Genomic DNA, 20,976 nt, shown 5'->3' on the forward strand with positions numbered 1-20,976 from the left:
CTCCCCTCCAGTCCCTCACGGGGGTGGGGCGGCCGCCTGGCCAACTCTCGCGAGATCCGCGGCGTCGGTAAGAAAGGAAAGGGGGCGGAAAGCTCGCGAGGCTTTTCTCCGACGAAGGAGGGGGGGGGAGGCGAGAGGCAGAGATAGCGGTGTCGGGACTCTCGCGAGAGTTTGGGGGTTCTGGCCTCGAGAAGGGGGGGGTCGGCTGAACGCAATGGAAGAGCCCAGTCGCCTTTAAAAAATAATAGCGTGATTTTGTAATTATAAAAGGAAGGGGATGTAAAAATGACTTCCAATGCAATAAAAGGGGGGAAGTAAAAAAAAAAAGCAATTTTGTTTAATATATTTTTATTTTGTTTAATATATTTATATAATGTGTATATATACACATATATAAAATTTATTAATTTATATATTAAATATATTGTTATATAAATATATGTCAAATACAATTTAATAAAAGTATAGGTATAATATCAATTCAAAGAGGACATTTTGGAGGACTTTCATTCATAGGGTCGCCATGAGTCGGAAGCGACTTGACGGCACTTAACACCCACGTAATATGAATATTAGATGTAACATACGTATAGATATACATTTAATATTGCTGTGTAAATATTAAATATAATGGAATAAAAGTATAGATACAATATAAATATTAGTGGTTTCAATTTGACAACTTTTTTTGTACTGCTTTGATTCACTTTTATTTTACATGGCTCTAGTAATTTTTCAATTTGCAAGATCTGAGCAAGGCTGTCAAAGATAGGACATTTTGGAGGACATTGACTCGTAGGGTCGCCATGAGTCGGAAGCGACTTGACGGCACTTAACACACACACACAGTGATTTATATTCATTTTGGGAAACTCCTGGAGTCTTGGGGATGGAGCCTGGGGAGGGCAGGGACCTCAGGGGAGGGCAGGGACCTCAGTGGGGTACAATGCTATAAAGTCCACTCTCCAAAACATCCATTTTTTCCAGGGGACCTGATCTCTGTAGTCTGGAGATGAGCTGTAATTCTGGGAGGGAGGGGGGGTGTCCCCCCCAGGTCCCCCCCTGGAGGTTGTCATCCCTCAACCACTCTGATGTGGTGGTTAGAGTGAGATCAGGAGCAGAGCGAGCGAGCAAGGGCCGAAGTCCTAGGAGGCTGAAGTTGGTGTGGGGATGTTTCATTTTAAGTGGTCCAAAGATTATTTTGGGGTGCAGTGTCTGTACGGGCATCTGTCCTGGGTCACCCCACTCGGAAGCCGCTGGCACAAGAACCGGGCTTTGGACCAGGACCCAGCATGCGCCATCTCGAAGGGCACAGTCCCCTGAATGTGGGGGGTGTATGATATGTGGTGGTCCAATCCAAATTTTGGGGTGCAGAGCTTTTGAAATGTCCCCAAAATGATCCAGGAACTAGGAAATGTGAATAAGGAACTGGGAATAGGGAACGAACTGGGAATAAGGAACCAACTCCAGCCTCCTCAAAGTCCTACTCTTCAGAGAAGTTCCTGGGGCGAACATAAAAAAAAATCCCATTGCTGTGGGTCAGATAACTGCAGCCTACTAGCCTTTGAATGGGGATTTAACAAAAGCCTCGAGCCGTTTAGCACAGCGGTTCCCAACCTTTTTTTGACCGGGGAACACTAGGACTTTTTTGTTCGGTGCAGGGAACCCCAAGGTTCAAAATAAAAATTCAGAGAATTTGAAAATAAACTTTAATCATAACTGTTAGTTAAACATTAAACTTAGAATAATATTTGAATATATATTTTTATAATAAAGAACTTTTAATTGAAAATATTAATTTATTATGGGTTTATAACTTTGTTTCGCGGACCTTAATTTCGTTCTCGAGGACCCCTGGTTGGGAACCAGTGGTTTAGCAGGATCTCAAAGGAAATTGCAACACCTTTCCCGGGTAGCTTTCCATAGTTCCCGTAAAGGGCAACTGAAAGAGGAGGATTCATTTCCTTCCACTGCACACGCTTGCCGGGGAGGCAGGAACCACCGTGCCTGGTCCGCGGGGCTCGCCGGAGTCATTTGGGTGCTGCACCGCAGGAGGAAAGTTTTTGCCAGGGAGGACCATGGCTGGCCCCGGGCAAAGTTTGCAGCCCGTGGTGCTGAAGCACCGGCGCACCGCGCTCGAGCGAGTGGAAAAGTTCGTCTCCGACGTCTACTTCGCGGATTGCAACCTCCGGGGCAGGTGGGAGGCCCGGGGACGTGTCGGTCCGTCGCTAAAATCGGTCCCCCTCTTTTACTAGCTTAGTGCTCTGAGCGAGTGTCAAAAAGGTGCATTGGCCCAGCATCCCGTTTCCCGCAATGACCGACCAGATGCTGCATCTGGGAAGGTCTTACAGGCAGGGCACGCAGACAAAAGCCTTCGCCCCGTGCTGTTCCCTGGGAACTGGTGTTCATGCAGATATACTGCCTCTGAACATGGAGGTTCCATCTAGCCATTTCTGATTATCTCAGTGTAAACTTTTATTTGTTTAGAGCACTGAGTGAGTGTCAAAAGGTGCATTTGTCCAGCATCTTGTTTCCCACAATAACTGACCAGATGCAGCCTCTGGAAGTCTTACAAGCAGGGCACAAAGACAAAAGCCTTCGCCCCGTGCGGTTCCCTGGGAACTGGTGTGCATGCAGATATACTGCCTCTGAACATGGAGGTTCCATCTACCAATTTCTGATCTCAGTGTAAACAGACTACTTTCTGTACACTTGGCACTGCATGCTAAGTTCCCTGAGCCAGGCACGCATCTAGTTTCAAGGCAGGGGCTTTGTTTTCCACTTTGGCCAAATGTTTCTGTGGCAGCTCTCAAATAAAAAATAACCTCTGGGTCACAGTGTGGCACACATTTGTCTTTATGTAGGCCTATGGATGTTCTATGGTTCTAACACCACTTCCAAGAGGTGATGTCGTAAGAACATAAGAAGAGCCCTGCTGGATCAGACCAGGGGTCCATCTAGTCCCGCATCCTGTCCCACACAGTGGCCAACCAGTTCCTCTGGACAGCCGGCAACAGGGCAGAGATGCTGAGGCCTTCCCCTGATGTTGCCTCCTAGCATTGGGATTCAGAGGCTGACCGCCTCTGAACATGGAGCTTCCTTTTAGTCACCATGGCTAGTAGCCTCTGATAGACATGTCCCCCATGAATAATCCCCTTTTAATGCCATCTACGCCTGTGGCCATCACTACATCCTCTGCCAGTGAATTCCACATTTTAATCACTTGTCTCTGTTGTGCCATTTTGAACTGCAGGTTGTTTGGTGATACCTGCTCACTGGAATCTCTCTCTTGCTTTGAAACCCTGGAACGGATCCCATACGAGGAAGCTGTCCAACAAGTATTCCAGCCCGTCAAAGTTGGGGACAGTTTTGGAAACACGTAAGTATCCCCTTCTAAAAGCGTGAAAGGAACATAAGAGAGCTTGCACCCTGGTCCCGCTTCCCCACACTCACTAGGAATTGTACCATCCTTCAAACCAGTTGATGGCCCTCAGGTTTCCTATCAAGACACTGAGAAGGAGCCTCCAAACCTGGCCCTCGCAGTCAAAGCCTGAGAGGAGGCAACCCCCATACCTATAGAAAATCCCCAAGAAAAAGAACCATTTCTTTCAGATGGAAGACTTGCTGGTTCAAAATTGATCTCAGCATCCCCAGAGAGTGGGCAGGGAAAGAAGTGCACCTTCAGTGGGAGTGCGAAGGAGAGGGAATGGTTTGGAAGGATGCCCAACCTGTTCAGGTGAGCGGAAGCCCATCTCGGTACACATTGGGGTGGGATGGGTTTTCATTGGGCTTCCCCACTTCTTCAAGCTGTCCATTCTTCATGCAGAGAATAATGGAATTACAGCAATCAGGAAGCTATGCAGTTCTGGCCCTGAGCTGGGCTGGCCTTGGTTAATATTTGGATGGGAGACCACCAAGGAAGTCCAGGGTCATTATGTAGAAGCAAGCAGTGGCAAGCCATCTCTGTTAGTCTCTTGAGTGGTTACAGTGCGCCTCCTAGCACGCAGCATAACCCTGGAACCTCTTTCTTCCTTTGTGGACAGGGCTTGACTTTAGAAGGTGAGAAGACCAGCTACATCCTGACAGACCGTCTTAAGGAGATAGATCCTCACAGGTGAGGCAGGAAGCCCTTCTGTCTTTTTAGGGGGGATTCCCCGTTGAGTATTTTGGTAAGGCAGGGAGGGTAGATTCTTTGGGCCCGATGATGGTGACCAGTGTCTGCTTTGTTCTGTTTGCCTTTTAACTTGACCTTGAAAATGCAATTGGTAGTTACCTGATGCAACAAAGATCCCAGCCCAGCTGCTGCAAAGGTTGGGACATCAAAGGATCAAAGCTTTTCTAAGGACCCCCAAACCTATCTGATAGTTCACGATGGATAGCCGTGTTTGTCTGTAGCAGTAGAAAAGAGCAAGAGTCCAGTAGCATCTTAAAGACTAACAAAATTTCTGGCAGGGTAGGAGCTTTTGTGAGTCACAGCTCACTGAAGCTATCTGAAGAAGTGAGCCGTGGCTCACGAAAGCTCCTACCCTGCCAGAAATGTTGTTAGTCTTTAAGGTGCTACTGGACTCTTGCTCTTTTCCTCTGCTATCTGATAGTGTTTGCCTTGCTGCTAGGGTACAGCATTCTGCATCTTCAATATTCACATGAAATAAGTTGTATCTTCTAGCTTCTCCTGGCAGAATGTTCTACAGTGGAAGGAAACAGTTGCCATTTTGTCTTCCCCACAAACAGATACTTTCAAGCTGGCAATAGTTGTAGGTCCATCTATTAGAGTGAATGAGAGTACATAGAGAATTGTTAACAGTGCAGTTACTGGTATTGACAGGGAAGATTTGGATACTGTTGCAACTCCGCCTGCTAACTTGTCCTGACAAGACTGGTTAGCAACCAGAGATGCAACAGCATCCACCCCTGTTACAGGAATTAAATGCAAATATGTAGCAGTTTCTCCCTTACGGATTGCAGGGCTCTACATGCAAAGTAGGGAAGGAAAACCCTGCCCAGGTCGGGCTGGGAATGTATTTTATTAGCGAACTCTAGGAAATCTCTGTGCCTTCAAGTTACAGCTCTGCAGCAGGACAATTAGGAATTAGCATCTAGCAACCTTAGGATGCCCAATAAAATGTGAAGCAAGAGGAAGAGGAAGAAGAAGAGTTGGTTTTTATATGCCGACTTTCTCTACCACTTAAAGAAGAGTCAAACTAGCTTACAATCTCCTGCCCTCCCCCTCCCCACAACAGACACCCTGTGAGGTAGGTGGGGCTGAGAGAGCTCTAAGAGAGCTGTGACTAGCCCAAGGTCATCCAGCTGGCTTCGTGTGGAGGAGTGGGGAAACCAAACCCAGTTCACCCGATTAGCCTCCGCTGCTCATGTGGAGGAGAGGGGAATCAAACCCGGTTCTCCAGATCAGACTCAACCACTCAAAACCACCGCTCTTAACCACTACACCACGCTGGCTTTCTGATTGCTGATAGTTCTTTGTTTGGTAGTCTGACCCTGTATGTGGAGGTTGCCTGCAACGGCCTCTTCGGAGCTGGGAAAGGCAGCATGATTGCCCCGCCGGATCCGGACAAGAGGTTCTCCTTGCAGAAGGCGGAGCTGGTAGTCTTCAACCGGGATGTCCATGAGCTTCTGGTAGACTTTGAGATCCTTCTGGATATGGCCAAGGTAAAGTTAAGGACCCCTGTTCTCAAGCATCTTTTAGCTTCTGATTTCTTTTGTAATGATGTACAACATGGAGGTGCCCCAGTTCTTAGAAGAAGAGTTGGTTTTTATACCCCGCTTTTCTCTACCTTTAAGGAGTCTCAAAGCGGCTTACCTTTCCCTCCCCACAACAGATGCCTTGTGAGGTAGGTGGGGCTGAAAGAGTTCAGAGAGAACTGTGACTAGCCCAAGGTCACCCAGCAGGCTTCATGTGGAGGAGTGGGGAATCAAACCTAGTTCTCCAAATTCGAGTTCGCCTCTCTTAACCACTACACCACGCAGGCAGTCTCTTAGTAGTGGGCGGAGGGAGAGGCTACCTTTCATTCTCCTGGCAGCCCAAGATCACTAAGTGATATCAGTAACTTGCATTTTATACTTGGGTATTCAGCTCCTCGGGGAGGAAAACCAGCGGAGCTTCCAGGCACTTTATGCAGCCAATCAGATGGTTAATCTGTGCGATGTCACCGATCCGTCGACTTTCCCGGTAGTCCGTGAAGTGGCCCGTTCAGTCTTCGGCCAGAAGAACGGAGACAGCCAGCATGTCATTCACGCCATGGGCCACTGCCACATAGATTCCGGTAAGAAGAGACGCCTGGGTAGGAATTTCTTAAATCTGATCTGTAGGAATCTGGTCCAAAGGGGGCTTCTTGCCCAGTTCAGCTAAGTGGTGTTTGTAGACGTGGTGGGGTACCTGTTGGAAAGGACATTCGTGAAGTATAGGGAAGCAAACTCTAGCTGCATGAGTTTATGTAAGAGGGGGACGTCTGTCTATTGGATTAACATAACCGGCAGATTGTAAGATTACAGTGTTCTGCCAGTCTCAGTATCCTTCCTTCGCATATTCACGTTTCTGAATTAAACTTTATAATAATTTGGCAAGGACAGAGTTGATAGCCACTAAGCTGGAAAGAGAATAGATGGGGTGAATTTGGGCATCTGTGGTGGGGATTCCACAGGAATAAATTTGTTTGTAATGTGTATATATATGTACTTGTCAATAAATTGTGCTGATCTCAGAATGTGCGTTTCTTGTCTGCAGAATCTAGCACCTTAATCGTACCCAAAGATCAGTCACATTGTTGACTGTTTACCCTTGTCTTGGAAACCCAAATTGGTTTGAATCCGAAATGAGAATCTTATTTCTCTCTCTGTCTGCTGTGGGGGCAGAAAGCCTAGAATCACAGCGGCGATAAACGATGCGCCCATCTCAGATGCGCCTTCTGCCGGCCATTCTCTCCACAGCTTGGTTGTGGCCTTACGAAGAGACGATCCGTAAATGTGCACGCAGCTGGGTGACAGTCATACGCCTGATGGAGAAGAACCCAGACTTCACCTTCGTCTGCTCACAGGTATTATCAATATTTACGTGGACCTGTCTCTCAGTCAAGCTCACGAGTGTTACTAGGACTTCTTTTTTCAGGCTCCGAGTTGGCGCACTCTTGATAAGAGGGGTTGCAACGGCCTCCCCTGTGCCATTCAGTTAGTAGCAGTTGAAAGATGTCGTTCATGGAGAACGAGAGTGGTACGGTGGTTAGAGTGCCGGAATAGGATTTGGGAATCCTGGGTTCAAATCCCCGCTCTGACATGAACCGTGGTCCAGTCACCCTAACCTACCGCCGCCCTCTCGTCTACAGGCCCAGCAGTTCGAATGGGTGAAGAGCCACTATCCTGGTCTGTATGCAAAGATTCAAGACTTTGCTAAAGAAGGACGCTTCATCCCTGTGGGGGGCACGTGGGTGGAAATGGTAAGGGCGCAGCAATCTTTGCCTGACCCCATCTTCCTAGCAGTCATGAAACCTGGTCTCCTAAGGCTAGAGAAGGGGGCACCTATTGGTTGATAAGGAAAGCACTGGGCAGATTTTTTTTTTCCTTTTGAAAGGAAAGGATTCCTTTTTAAAAGGAAGCTGCAGCGCTTAATTTTACAACCAGGGCCACTAGTGAAAGATAATGACTGCTACATCTAGAATACAAAGTATGAAACAAGAGGCTTTAGGGGCAGGGGCTGTGGCTCAGTACTTTGCATGCAGAAGGTCCCAGGTTCAATCCCTGGCATATCCAGTTAAAAAGGACCAGGCAGTAGGGGTTGTGAAAGACCTCCGCCTGAGACCCTGGAGAGCCGCTGCCAGTCTGAGTAGACAGTGCTGATCTTGATGGACCGATGATCTAATTCAGTATAAGGCGGCTTAATGTGTTCACAGCTTTCAAGGGAGTGGCCGTAGCTCAGTGGTAAAGCATCTGGTTTACATGCAAAAGGTCCCAAGTTCAATCCTCAGCATCTCCAATGAAAAGGACCAGGTAGGAGATGATGTGAAAGACCTGAGACTGAGACCCTGGAGAGCAGCTGCCAGTTAGAGTAGACAATATCGACCTTGCTGGACTAAGGGTCTGACTCAGTATACAGCAGCTTTATGTGGCTTGAAAGTGACATAGGCTTGCCTGTCGTTCTTCCCCAGGATGGGAACCTTCCCAGTGGGGAGTCCATGGTTCGCCAGTTCCTGCAAGGGCAGCGATTCTTCCAGCAGGAGTTTGGGAAGCTCTGCTCCGAGGTACAAGCTTGTTTGCATTCTTGCAGCCCCCCATGCACTCTCCTGGGATTCCTCTCCAAAACGAGCATCTTCCGAGTGCACGGTTGTGTTTTAAATTCCCACCGTTCTCGTGTGTGGCTCGACATCTATGCCCTGGTCCTGACAATTTTAAAACTTTTTTTTTAAACTTTGTTGTATTTTCTTTTATTGTTTTGTTTATCACTGCCTGGGCAGTTGTTTTTGTTATATAGTTACAGCCTTTGGCCTTACACAGACATTTTTATCTACCCGCCCCCCTCCTGTTTGCTGAACCAGTTCTGGTTGCCGGACACTTTCGGCTACTCGGCCCAGTTGCCCCAGTTGATGCGCGGATGTGGGATACGCCGGTTCCTGACCCAGAAGCTTAGCTGGAACCTCGTGAACACTTTCCCGGTGAGCGGAGCTTTTTTGGGGAGGGGTGTAAGGGAGGGGGACTAAAGAGGTGCTTACGTTGTTCAACTCGGCCCGCTGACTTGGTGAGATGAGTTTTGTGCCCTCAACCGTGGCCTTCTTCTTGAGAGCCAGCTTGGTGTGGTGGTTTGGAGTGATGGACTCTAATCTGGAGAAGGGGTTAATGTTGCTAGTGGGTAATCCCACAATGGGCCACAGAGGAACCTATAAAAAAATTCCTTATTTCCTTTCCTGGAGAGCCAGCATGGTGCAGTGGTTAAGAGCGGTGGACTAATTTGGTGAACTGGGTTTGATTCCTCACTCCTCCATATGAAGCCAGCTGGGTGACCTTGGGCTAGTCACAGTTCCCCCCGGGACTCTCTCAGTCCCGCCTACCTCACAAGGTTTCTGTTGTGGGGAGAGGCAAGGAAGGAGATTGTAAGCTGGTTTGATTCTCCTTAAAGGTAGAGAAAATCAGGGTACAAAAACAAACTATTCTAAGCCAGTTTGATTCTTTCTTAAGTGGTAGAGAAAGTCAACAAACTCTTCTTCTTCTTCTTCTTCAGCACAACACCTTCTTCTGGGAAGGCATTGATGGTTCTCAGGTTCTGGCTCACTTCCCGCCAGCGGATTCCTATGGGCTGGCTGGACGTGTGGAGGAGGTGAGTGAAGCCACCAGCCGTGGTCTTGTTCCATCTCCCCTGGAGGAAGCAAGCAGAGTCCTTTAATGCTAAACTCTGTTTAGGACGGCATTGGTTATTGAGCCATCAATAATGTTCACTGGGGGTTTGAGAGGAACCTTCGTGTTGAATCTGCCGTTGTGAAACCGACAAGAGTTTCACACGCGCATCTGATCTTCTCCTAGATGTTAAAAACCCTGAAGAACAACAGAGACAAGGGCCGGGTGAACCACAGCGCCGCTCTGTTTGGGTTTGGAGATGGGGGAGGCGGCCCGACGCAGACGATGCTGGATCGCTTAAAGAGGATGAAGGATACAGACTGCTTGCCCAGGTCAGACTCCCTTGGCAGCACAACGTGGGCCACCCCGTTAAAGAAGGAAAACGCAACAATGAAAGCCAGTGTTCAAAAGATCATAACTGGACAAGGTGTTGGTTACGAGAGCAGCATCCTTAAATTGAAGGGAAGGGGAGCTGAAACCGAGGCCGCAAGTCTGAATGAGGAACCGATCCAGGGACATTGGGGTGGGAAGAAAAGGAGGGAGATGCCCAGGAAGAGCCATAAATATATCCCATTTCTTGCTTGTAGAGGAAAAGAGATCTCAGGAGCCAGCGTGGTATAGTAGTTAAGAGCGGTGGTTCGGAGCAGTGGAGTCTGATCTGGAGAACCGGGTTCGATTCCCCACTCCTCCACATGAGCAGCGGAGGCCAGTCCGGTGAACTGGGTTTGTTTCCCCACTCTTACACACGAAGCCAGCTGGGTGACCTTGGGCTAGTCACACTCTCTCAGCCCCACCTACTTCACAGGGTGTCTGTTGTGGGGAGGGGGAGGGAAGGCGAGTGTAAGCAGGTTTGATTCTCCCTTAAGTGGTAGAGAAAGTCGGCATATAAAAACCAACTCTTCTTCCAAAATGTACCTATTTGTATTCCCTTTCACAAGGAGGGTGAAGTCTCCCAGTCTTATCGTTTGTTCGGTTTGGCTTTCTCGTTTGCAGGGTCCAGATGTCCACTCCCGACCAGTTTTTCTCTGCCCTGGAAAAGGCAGAGGGCCAGCTGTGCACCTGGGTTGGAGAACTCTTCTTAGAGTTGCATAACGGCACATACACCACCCACGGACAGGTTGGTGCACCCCGGGAACGCCAGAAAAGGACATCAGAGGGTAGTTAACGCTGGCGCGCGGTATAGCCATGACATTAAAAAGGTCAAACCCTGCCGGCAGGTTTACAATCCTGAAGGCCGACGCCCATCAGACACCTCTCCCCTTTTATCCCCTGTGAATGGTCCTCTGTTCTTGAGCTTGTGTCAACCCCAAGCCTTTCCCCCCTTCCTTTTGGAGTCAGATTAAAAAGGGGAATCGGGAGTGCGAACGCCTGCTCCATGACGTCGAAGTGCTGAGCAGCTTGGCTTTGTCGAGGAAAAGCTCCATCCGGTACCCCTCTGCTAAGCTGCGGCATCTCTGGAGGTAAAGCTCTGAACGGGCCAATTGATTTTCTGCAGCAGGCAGGACTCTGTAGGTTGAAGTGAAGGATCAACGTCTTATTTGGGACAGAGTGTTCCCTGCACCCCCCCTGCACCCCAATCAGCAGCAGTGTTTGAGGAAGCTGCTGAGCTCCCATTCGTAAATGTTCTTCAGCTGCAGTTGGTTGGATCCAACCCCAGGTCAAAAGAGGAAGAGAAATCCCCGTGGAGACGACCACGGATAAGGAAGCTTGCACTGTTGGGTGGTGGAAAGTATCGCCAAGTCACAGCTGACTTATGGTGACCCTGTAAAGTTTTCAAGGCAAGAGACGTTCAGAGGTGGTTTGCCATTGCCGGCCTCTGCGTAGCGACCCTGGACTTCCCTGGTGGTCTCCCATCTGAGTACTAACCAGGGTCGACCTTGCTTAACTTCCGCGATCGGGTAAGCCTGGGCCATCCAGGTCATGGTTTGCACTGTTTGCCCCCTTGCCAAATATATCTTCACAACCCTGAGGTCTGAAACCTTGCTTTCATTTTTAAAAACTGAAAACGTAGACTCCGTATATAGTTTCAGATTCCAAATTCACTGTGGAAGTCTGTTTATACAAAAACCTGAAATGGGGGGGGGGGAGGATTATCTGAAATTCGATAGCACATTTTCCCCCCTTAATGTTTGGCGAGGTCTCTCAAGGATATCTATTTGAATTAAGATGCATATATTGCATGTAGAAGGTAAGGCAGTTCTCTTTCTGGGGTGTCATGTATTTTCTTTCACTCAGGCTGTTGCTCCTGAATCAGTTCCATGACGTGTTGCCCGGAAGCTGCATCCAGCTGGTAGCTGAGGACGCCATGAGATACTATTCCGGTAAGTTGGGGAGAAGGAGGGGCCGTGACTCAGTGGTAGAGCATCTGCTTGGCATGCAGAAGGTCCCAGGTTCAATCCCCAGCATCTCCAGTTAAAGGGACTAGGCAAGGAGGTGATGCAAAGGACTCCTGCCTGAGACCCTGGAGAGCCGCTGCCGGTCTGAGTAGACAATACCGACTTTGATGGACCGAGGGTCTGATTCAGTAGAAGGCAGCTTCATGTGTTCATGTGTCAGATACTACAGCCTAGCCTTTGAATGGGGATTTAGCAAAAGCCACACTCAGTTTAGCAGAACCTCAGAGGAAATCGCCATACCTCTCCCGGGTCACTTCTTCTAGGATGAAGATTTGATTTGTAGTCTCACCTGCGTGAAAATCATTCCAGAGGGGTTGCACAGATTATACAGGAGCCTAGAGGTCTCTTAAAGGCTAAACACAATTTTCCAGTGTAAACGTCTGTGGACTAAGAACCCAGGTTTACTGATTGAAAGCTGCGGTTCCCATTTTGTGTTTGCCCATATACCTGCACCCCTTAATTTACTTCAGATAGGTATGTCGTCTTCTTAAACATCCTTGTCATTCGTCCCCAGAAATTCAAGATGCCGGAGTTCCTCTTCTAACTGACGCTATGCAGTTTTTGTTTGGGGATCTGTCGGGGAACGGTCAAGGGACGCCTGAGAGCATCCTTGTTGTCAACACGTTGCCGTGGGAACGGACAGAAGTCATCTCCAAAGCTGGACCGGGCGGGTCCCAGGCTTTAGGTAGTCACGGTCCCCAGACGACCTATCTGATAAAAAGGCGGATACTTGGCAACCATGTCTGACTAAGGTTGATATTTCCATTCACGTTTGAAACAAACAAGCAAACAAAAATCTGAACAGGTGTTATGTCTTTCCCCTCCAGCTTTAGTGACGGTTCCCAGCATGGGTTACTGTGCCGTTCAGGATCTGTTACCCTCTCCGCATCCCGTGACGGTATCCAAAAATGTGAGCTGCTTTTATGGATTTCGTCAGAAAAAAATCTGAGTAGTAACCCCATGTAGAGGGAAGGTGTCAATAAGAGAGCCAGTGTGGCGTGGTGGATAAGAGTGTCAGACTAGTTTCTAGGAGACCTGGGTTCGAATCCCCACTCATGCCATGGAAGCGCACTTTCTCAGTCTAATGTGCCTCACAGGGTTGTTGTGAGAAGAGATTGATGTAAGCTGCTTTGTTTCCCTATTGGGGAGAAAGGCAGGGTGCCAATGGATTAAATAACTAAGCAGAGCCCTGCTGGATCACACCAAAGGCCCGTCAAGTCCAGCATTTTGTTCACACAGTGGCCAAGCAGCTGCCTCTAGGAAGCCAACAATCTCAGGATCTCAGCTGTATTTTAAATGTAAGGCAAAACAGTTTCCCCCCCCCTACAAATTCGCACAGGCTCATTTAAACCGCTGCATCCTGGGCAAGGCACCTACGCTAACTTTTTCTCCAGGCAGACGGCTCTTTTACCATGGAGAACGGCATCCTCCAAGTCTGTCTGGATTCTATGGGACGTGTGACCTCGCTTCGCTTAATCCACTCCAAGAGGTACTTTTAAACCCATTAGGGGTGCATCCAATCCTAACTTCATCCTGCCTGAATGCAAGCGGCAGCCTAAACCAAGTAGACAAGACTGACCTATGTTAAGATCCTTGGTCCATCAAAGTCGCTATTGTCTACTCAGACTGGCAGCTGCTCTCCAGGGTCTCAGGCAGGGGTCTTTTCCCTCACAAGTGACCTAATCCTTTTAAATTGCAAATGCCTTGGGGTGGGGGAGAGAAGGGTCCATGGAATTACTTATGGAGAGGGGCTCACTCTATAGTGGGTAGTGGGTAACAGTGGTGGTTTGGAGCGGTGGACTCTGATCTGGAGAACCTGGTTTGATCCCCCATCCCTCCACATGAGCGGCGGAGGCTAATCTGGAGAACTGGATTTGTTTCCCCACTCCTCCACACGAAGCCAGCTGGGTGACCTTGGGCAAGTCACAGCTCTGTTAGAGCTCTCTCAGCCCCACCCACCTCACAGGGTGTCTGTTGTGGGGGGGGGGGAGAAGGGAAGGTTGATTTTAAGCCTCTTTGATTCTCCCTTAAGTGATAAAGAAAGTCGGCATATAAAAACCAACTCTTCTTAACTGCTTTCCTGTGGGTGGGTGCCACCACTAACAAGGCCACACTGAATGGACATAGCTTGGTAAATAGCAGAATGCAGAGTAGGGTCTCAGTTAATGATCTAATGGCATGGGGAAGGTCACATATAGGAAGAGTCTCCTTCAGGAATGCAAAACCCAGGCCAAACCCAGCCTCTGGTGTATGGACTGGAAGGTAACCCAAACACTCGTGAAACTGCCTTATACTGAATCAGACCATCAGTATGTTAAGGTCAGTATTTCTGCTCAGACCAGCAGCGGCTCTCCAGGGTCTCAGGCAGAGGTCTTTCACGTCACATACTGCCTGGTTCTTTCCACTGGAGATGACAGGGATTGAACCTGGGACCTTCTGCATGCCAAGCAGAGGCTCTTCCAGTGAGCCAGAGCCCCTCCCCTGTACCTGGTACAGTTCCTTGACTGTTCTGTCCTGATCGTTTCAGAGAGATGGTCCCCGAGGATTGCTGTGCAAACCAGTTTGCGATCTTTGATGATGTTCCATTGTATTGGGATGCCTGGGACGTGATGGACTATCACCTGGAGACCCGGTAGGTGCTCGGCACCCAGAAATGCGGAATTGTATCTCTAGGATCAGTGCAAACAAATCCCACCCGCCTTGGGGGCTTGTGGCAAATCAACCAGGAAAAATGATCCCAGGGAGATTCTCTTTGCACGTGTGGGTGGTTTGTGGGTCACGATAGGTGGAAACATTAGACTTCATGTTCCGAGACGGTAATACTGAATATTGGACATTATCAGTGTGGGATAGCCACGACCAAATATGTGATTTCCCCACAACATCCAGATGGCTGTTGAAAACAGAAAGACCTGTGGTCTAACTTGCATAAGCGTAAACTCGGAACAGCTCACACGGTTTGTGACCTCAATCACGAGGACCAGAAACTTGGTGTTCTCACAACCAAAGAAACCCCTTCCCCCCACTTACGATTCCAAAATGAATCTTTGCTTGCAATGCTCTCTTCCAGGAAGCCCGTCACACAACTCCTGAACCCCGCAGAAGTCGCCCTACCAGGGGGGCTACGAGGCAGCGTGAAATTCTCCCTGCAGATCAGCGAGAAGAGCACGCTCACCCAAGAGATCGTTCTGGATGCCGCGTGCCCGTTCGTCCGCTTCCAGACTCAGGTGGGACGAGGCCCACGGGGGGTTGGAAAAGAGACTGGGAAACGTTCAGCTCACGAGTCTAGCAGGACAGATAGGATGTTTAGCCTGGAGAGGAGAAGACTGAGAGGGGATATGAGAACCATCTTCAAGTACTTGAAGGGCTGTCATCTAGAGGAGGGTGCTGAGTTGTTTTCTGTTGCCCCAGAAGGACTCGGACCAGAACCAACGGGTTGAAATTAAAAGAGTTTCCGTCTAGACATTAGGAAGAATTTTCTAACAGTCAGAGCGGTTCCTCAGTGGAACAGGCTTCCTCTGGAGAAGGTGAGCTCTCTTTCCCTGGAGGTTTTTAAGCAGAGGCTAGATGTCCCTCTGTCAGCAATGCTGATTCTATGGCCTTAGGCAGATGATGAGAGGGAGGGCACCTTGTCCATCTTCTGGGCATGGAGTAGGGGTCATTGGGGGTGTGGTAGTTGTGAATTTCCTGCATTGTGCAGGGGGTTGGACTAGATGACCCTGGTGGTCCCTTCCAACTCTATGATTCTACGATCCTTACAGCAAAACCTGAGTGTTCAGAATACTGTTAATTGAAAGGTGACGTTCATGGAGAACGAGAGTGGTAGTGCATATTCTGTGCAAGAGCAAACTGATACAGGGGACAGAAAGGAGGACCCCCACAATTATCAGTCACGCATCTTGCCATCTGCAGGTTGACTGGAACGAAGCTCACAAATTCCTCAAGGTGGAATTCCCAGTCAGGGTTCGGAGTCCAAATTCAACTTACGAGATCCAGTTCGGCCACTTGCAGAGGCCGACGCATTGGAATACGTCCTGGGATTCGGCCCGGTTTGAGGTAAGGATCTCGTGGCTCCCTTCATCCTGTCACTCAAGGAAATATAGCAGGATCCCCTACTGATCCCCCTCCCCTTGAGACGGCCTGCACTGTTCAGGAATTTTTTTTAAAGCATCAGAATGGTGTAACATTTTGAGTTTCTCACCTGAACCGGGGGAAACCTAGGTCCAATCACTGCATTGTGGGAGGTAGAACTCAAAGCCCGCAAATTGCATTTAATGTTTCCCGTTCTGTCTCCGGTCCTGGAGCGAGTTCAGCTCTGACATCTGCTCGGATTGGGCGCTGACCCCATGACCTCTTTGTGCCGCTTCCTTTTGAGGTGTGGAGCCACAAGTGGATGGACCTCTCCGAGCATGGGTTCGGGGTGGCGCTGCTGAACGACTGCAAATACGGGTGCTCAGTCCGTGGCAACGTGATGAGCCTCTCCCTGTGAGTCGGGAAGGGACAGGCTGTCGGGAGGGAAGGGGCAGCGTCTCGGTTCTCAAGGATACGGTGTGTTTTGGGGCTCCACAAACGCAGCACACAAACGTAGGTCTGACGTCACGTTCTAATGATGCACATTCACCTGTTTCTGTACGTATAATGGAATGACGGAGGGGACTCAAAGGTATCATGTTGTGGTTAGATGACCCATTGGAAAGAAGTGGATGAAAGGCGTAGCAGTTTTCTATTTTGTGGCTCCCCCTTCCTTTGGGGAGGGGCCGTGGCTCGGTGGGAGAGCATCTGCTTGGCATACAGAAGGTCCCAGGTTCAATCCCCGGCATCTCCAGTTAAAGGGACTAGGCAAGTAGGTGATGTGAAAGACCTCTGCCTGAGACCCTGGAGAGCCATGGAAAGGGGCTGTGGCTCACTGGTAGAGCATCTGCTTGGCATGCAGAAGGTCCCAGGTTCAATCCCCAGCATCTCCAGTTAAAGGGACTGGGCAAGTAGGTGATGTGAAAGACCTCTGCCTGAGACCCTGGAGAGCTGCTGCCGGTCGGAGTAGAAAATACTGACTTTGATGGACCAACGGTCTGATTCAGTATAAGGCAGCTTCATGGGGATAGGTCATGGCTCAGTGGTAGAGCCTCTGCTTGGCATGCGGGAGATCCCAGGTTCAATCGCCGGCATCTCCAGTTTAAGGGACTAGGCAAGTAGGTGATGGGAATGACCCCTGCCTGAGACCCTGGAGAGCCGCTGCCGGTCGGAGTAGACAATACTGACTTTGATGGACCAAGGGTCTGATTCAGTACAAGTCAGCTTCATGTGTGTTCAATCCCCGGGATCTCCAGTTAAAAGGATCAGGTAGGAGGTGATGTGAAAGACCTCTCTCTGCCTGGGACCCTGGAGAGAGCTGCTGCCAGTCTGAGTAGGCAAGACTGACCTGGATGAACTAAGGGTCTGATTCAGCATAAGGGAGCTTCATATGCTCAGTCATAGAAGTCAGAAATGGGTGGGAGGTCTCCAGCTATAATCTCAGATTTTATTTTGAAAAAAAATATGTGTTTAAACCTTAAATAAAAGATAAGGTTGGAGCTGTTTTCCCATTCCTTCCACCAAGGTTAAGGGCACCGAAGTCTCCCGACGCCACCGCCGATGTTGGACGCCACCAGTTTACCTACGCGGTGATGCCCCATCTGGGTGAGTCCTGCGAAACCGACTTCCGGGGAGGGCAGGCAGAGCCCTTCCAAAGGGGCCCGCCACGTCCTCCAAGCACCGGTGGGAGGCGGGGAGAATATCCTCTTCCCGTTGCATGATGATGGCGGTGCCCGTATTGCAAACCTCCGTCTTGCGGCAGCTGTGCCCCTCTCTGCCGTCTTCTGTGCAGGTTCCTTCCAGGAGGCCAGGGTGATCCAGCAGGCTTACAACCTTAACTTTCCTCTTCACACGGTGCCCGGTGCCTCAGAGCACTGCCGGGCCTGGAGCGCCTTCTCCGTGGACTCCCCAGCTGTCATTCTGGAAACTGTAAAGCAGGTACTGTATTTATAACCCGCTGGCCTCCGTGGAGGAGCAGAGGCAGAGTTAGGTCTGTGTGTGTTAAGTGCCGTCAAGTCGCTTCCGACTCATGGCGACCCTATGAATCAGTGTCCTCCAAAATGTCCTATCTTTGACCGCCTTGCTCAGATCTTGCGAAGTGAGGGCCATGGCTTCCTTTATTGAGTCAATCCATCTCTTGTTGGGTCTTCCTCTTTCCCTGCTGCCCTCAACTTTTCCTAGCATGACGGTCTTGTCCAGTGACTCTTGTCTTCTCATAATGCGACCAAAATACGCTAGCCTCAGTTTAGTCATTTTAGCTTCTAGGGTCAGTTCAGGCCTGATTTGATCTATAACCCACTGATTTGTTTTTTTGGCAGTCCAGGGTATCCGCAACACTTTCCTCCAACACCACATTTCAAAGGAATCTGCTTTCTTCCTATCAGCTTTCTTCATTGTCCAGCTTTCACACCCATACATAGTAATAATAGGGAGTACGATGGACCTAGAGTTAGGCCTAGATTCCCAAGTCCAATCCCCAGCATCTCCAGTTAAAGGGACCAGGCAAGTAGGTGATGTGAAAGACCTCTGCCCGAGACCCTGGAGAGCCGCTGCCGGTCTGAGTAGACAATACTGGCTTTGATGGACCGAGGGTCTGGTTCAGTATAAGGCAGCTTCATGTGTTCATGCGTGTCTAGTTCCCCTTTATCGGCAGTGCTGTGCTGAATCCGAGGACCCTTTTGCTTCCCCCAGGCTGAGGACAGGTCGGACGCACTCGTGATCCGGCTGTACGAGTCGCACGGGGGTACCGTCGAGAGCTGGCTCCGGATCTCACTCCCTGTCCAAGAGGCTGTCCTGTGAGTGCATTGTGGTGGGGTTGGGGATACTCCCGCAATGCCTTGTGCCAGGAGTTCCGCTCCTTATCCTCTCGTCTTCCCTCTTAGGTGTGACCTCCTGGAACGGCCCCATCCTCGGGGCTCTCTGCTGTTGGAGGAGCGCGGGGTGAAGCTTTCCTTCACGCCATTCCAAGTGCACTCAGTCCTGCTGATTTTGAAACAGCGGGACAGCCCTTGAGGCAGTGGCGAACACCCATTCCTCCTCTCCGTTGTTTTTTCTGTAGTGGTGGTGGGGAGACGGGGGTTTGAATTGAAGGGGCTGGGTGCAGATTCAAAGAAACAGCTTTCAAAGGTGGGGGGGGGAAGCTGCGGGAAGCCTGCAGGGACACCACAGGAATAGTAGCAGGGACCGAAGCAGTGTGGGGCAGAGGTATTTACACAGCCTTTGGCTCTGTCTGGCCGGTTCCTCCAGAGCAAGTGAGCCAAATGGTTGCTGCTCTTTCGGTCAGAAAGGAGGATTTCCCCTCCCTCGTGAAACGCAGGCCCCAGTTAGCTTTGACTTGCGTTAGTCCGGCAGTAGCTAATTTCACAGCAAGCGTTTCCTTGTCTAGGAAATAAATACTTTTATGAAACAGAATGAAGTGCTAATTTTTTCCCCTTATGTCTCTCTTCCTTTTCTTTTTCTGTATCCCCCCCCCAAAAAAAATAATAAAAAAGGAAATAAATACTTTAAAGAAAACGTGGACAGTAGTGTGAAGTGGTTATCTGCGTTTCTATGCAGGCGAACGGTGAATCTCAATTCAATTGCTAGTTGGATAAAGAAGTATTTCCTGTCATCTGTCCCTAGCTTATTTTCCGAACTGGGTGTTCCCAAGTGCTAGTTTTATGGGAGAGGGAGAAAAATCTCCCTCCCTCCAGTTTCTCCACCCAGTGCATAATTTTACAAAACTGTCATGTCACTCCTTAGCCATCTTTTTTTTCTGGACTGAAAAGCCCCAGCCTCTCCAGCCTTTCCTCATAGGGAAGACACCCCTACCCCCTAATCATCTAGGTTGCCCTCCTTTGTATTTTTTCCAATGCCCGTGGCAGTAACACAGTGTGGCGTAGCCCACTGAGAACCAGTGTGGAGTAGTGGTTACAGGGTCAGACTAGGAAACCCATGTTCAAATCCCCGTTCTGCCAGGGAAGCTCGCTGGATGACCTCGGGCCAGTCGTACACACCTGGGCTAGCCCACCTCACAGGGTTGTTGTGAGGATAAAATGGAGGGGGGGGAAACGATGAACACTGCTTTGGGTCTCCGTTGGGGAGAAAGGTGTAAATGTAGTAAATCAACAAATGAATAGTGATCTGTACTAGTTTGACCTGCATTATGCTAGTAAATTGGACCGGGTGCATCAAAACACATAAGAGCACATTTTAAGGCTGTTGGTTTTTTTACTGGCCATCTGGTTTTATCGTACCAGTAAGACACACCAAAGTAGGATTGTTTCTGTGGGGGAAAAATAGCACATTTATTCATATCAAAAAAGCAGAAAGCATGTTTTAAAAAATCACAAAGAGAGGAGAGCTGCGAAGCATTTGATTGAAATAACCATTAAAACCCACGCCAAGGCTAGAGGCGGGTACATAAAGTCAATCAGATCCCGCTCCTTTCGGGAATGGAAGACTCTCTTGTGGTTGTGCCGATCAACTCAGACGGAACGACGGTTTGCGTGTGACGGTTTGCGTGCGGCTTGTTTCCTTACGAGGAACAACCACTCCCCAAGATGACGCATAGGAGGAGAATGCCGTCCCTTGTTTGAACGCCGGTCCCGATCCGATTCTCAGCACAAAGCAGTAGCGTCCTGGTTTTGGTCTCAAAGTCATACCTGATTTCATATAAAAAATGCCGCTCCCGAGTAGGAGGAAGAAAGGGAGGCATCCACTTCTTGGGACAAGCAGATAAACGGAAGGCAATCACTGATTCTCGGCTCTGTTAACAGAACTTTCTTCCAAACCCGTTAAGACTCTGCTAAGGAGGTTTGTCGCTCCTTCCCAGGAAACTATCTGCAGTTCTGCATTAGCGCAAGTCTGCGGCCAATAACAACCCTTTGCTAGCTGTCACAGGTAACAGTTACTGTTGTGCATGAAGGCAGAGATCCTAAGACATTCAGTGCTAGGAATTCTGGACCAGAGAAATGGATTCATAGCGGAACTTATCAGCATAGAATTATTTTATAGTCACTCGGTCCCCAAGCCCTAAGCCAGAACCCCAGAGTGGGTATTCTTGAGTCAGCAGGTTCTTAATATCACTCACTTGTCACCAACAGGGACTCTAATCAAGTTGCATTAGCAGTGGGTCAGAACATTCGTCCCCCAGATTGGAGCTTCCAAGAAGGAGGGTTTTCTCAGCAGGCAG

At 49.3% G+C, this 20,976-nt stretch overlaps 1 protein-coding gene across 1 annotated transcript; it reads left to right on the top strand.

Annotated features, from left to right (window-relative positions):
• Positions 1–2,078: 2,078 nt before the first annotated feature.
• Positions 2,079–18,815, top strand: MAN2C1 (mannosidase alpha class 2C member 1). Its single transcript, XM_056865838.1, has 26 exons — positions 2,079–2,197; positions 3,254–3,379; positions 3,613–3,736; positions 4,044–4,114; positions 5,490–5,667; positions 6,092–6,281; positions 6,946–7,052; positions 7,338–7,448; positions 8,157–8,249; positions 8,544–8,660; positions 9,224–9,319; positions 9,523–9,668; positions 10,330–10,453; positions 10,675–10,796; positions 11,572–11,657; positions 12,247–12,417; positions 12,560–12,642; positions 13,127–13,221; positions 14,260–14,364; positions 14,803–14,959; positions 15,645–15,788; positions 16,108–16,217; positions 17,329–17,408; positions 17,596–17,741; positions 18,495–18,598; positions 18,686–18,815. Exons 1-26 carry the CDS (start codon positions 2,079–2,081, stop codon positions 18,813–18,815), a joined length of 3,135 nt encoding a protein of 1,044 aa, XP_056721816.1.
• The last annotated feature ends 2,161 nt before the right edge of the window (positions 18,816–20,976 follow it).

This window comes from Euleptes europaea, chromosome 20, assembly GCF_029931775.1.
Source record: "Euleptes europaea isolate rEulEur1 chromosome 20, rEulEur1.hap1, whole genome shotgun sequence".
NCBI lineage: Eukaryota > Metazoa > Chordata > Lepidosauria > Squamata > Sphaerodactylidae > Euleptes > Euleptes europaea.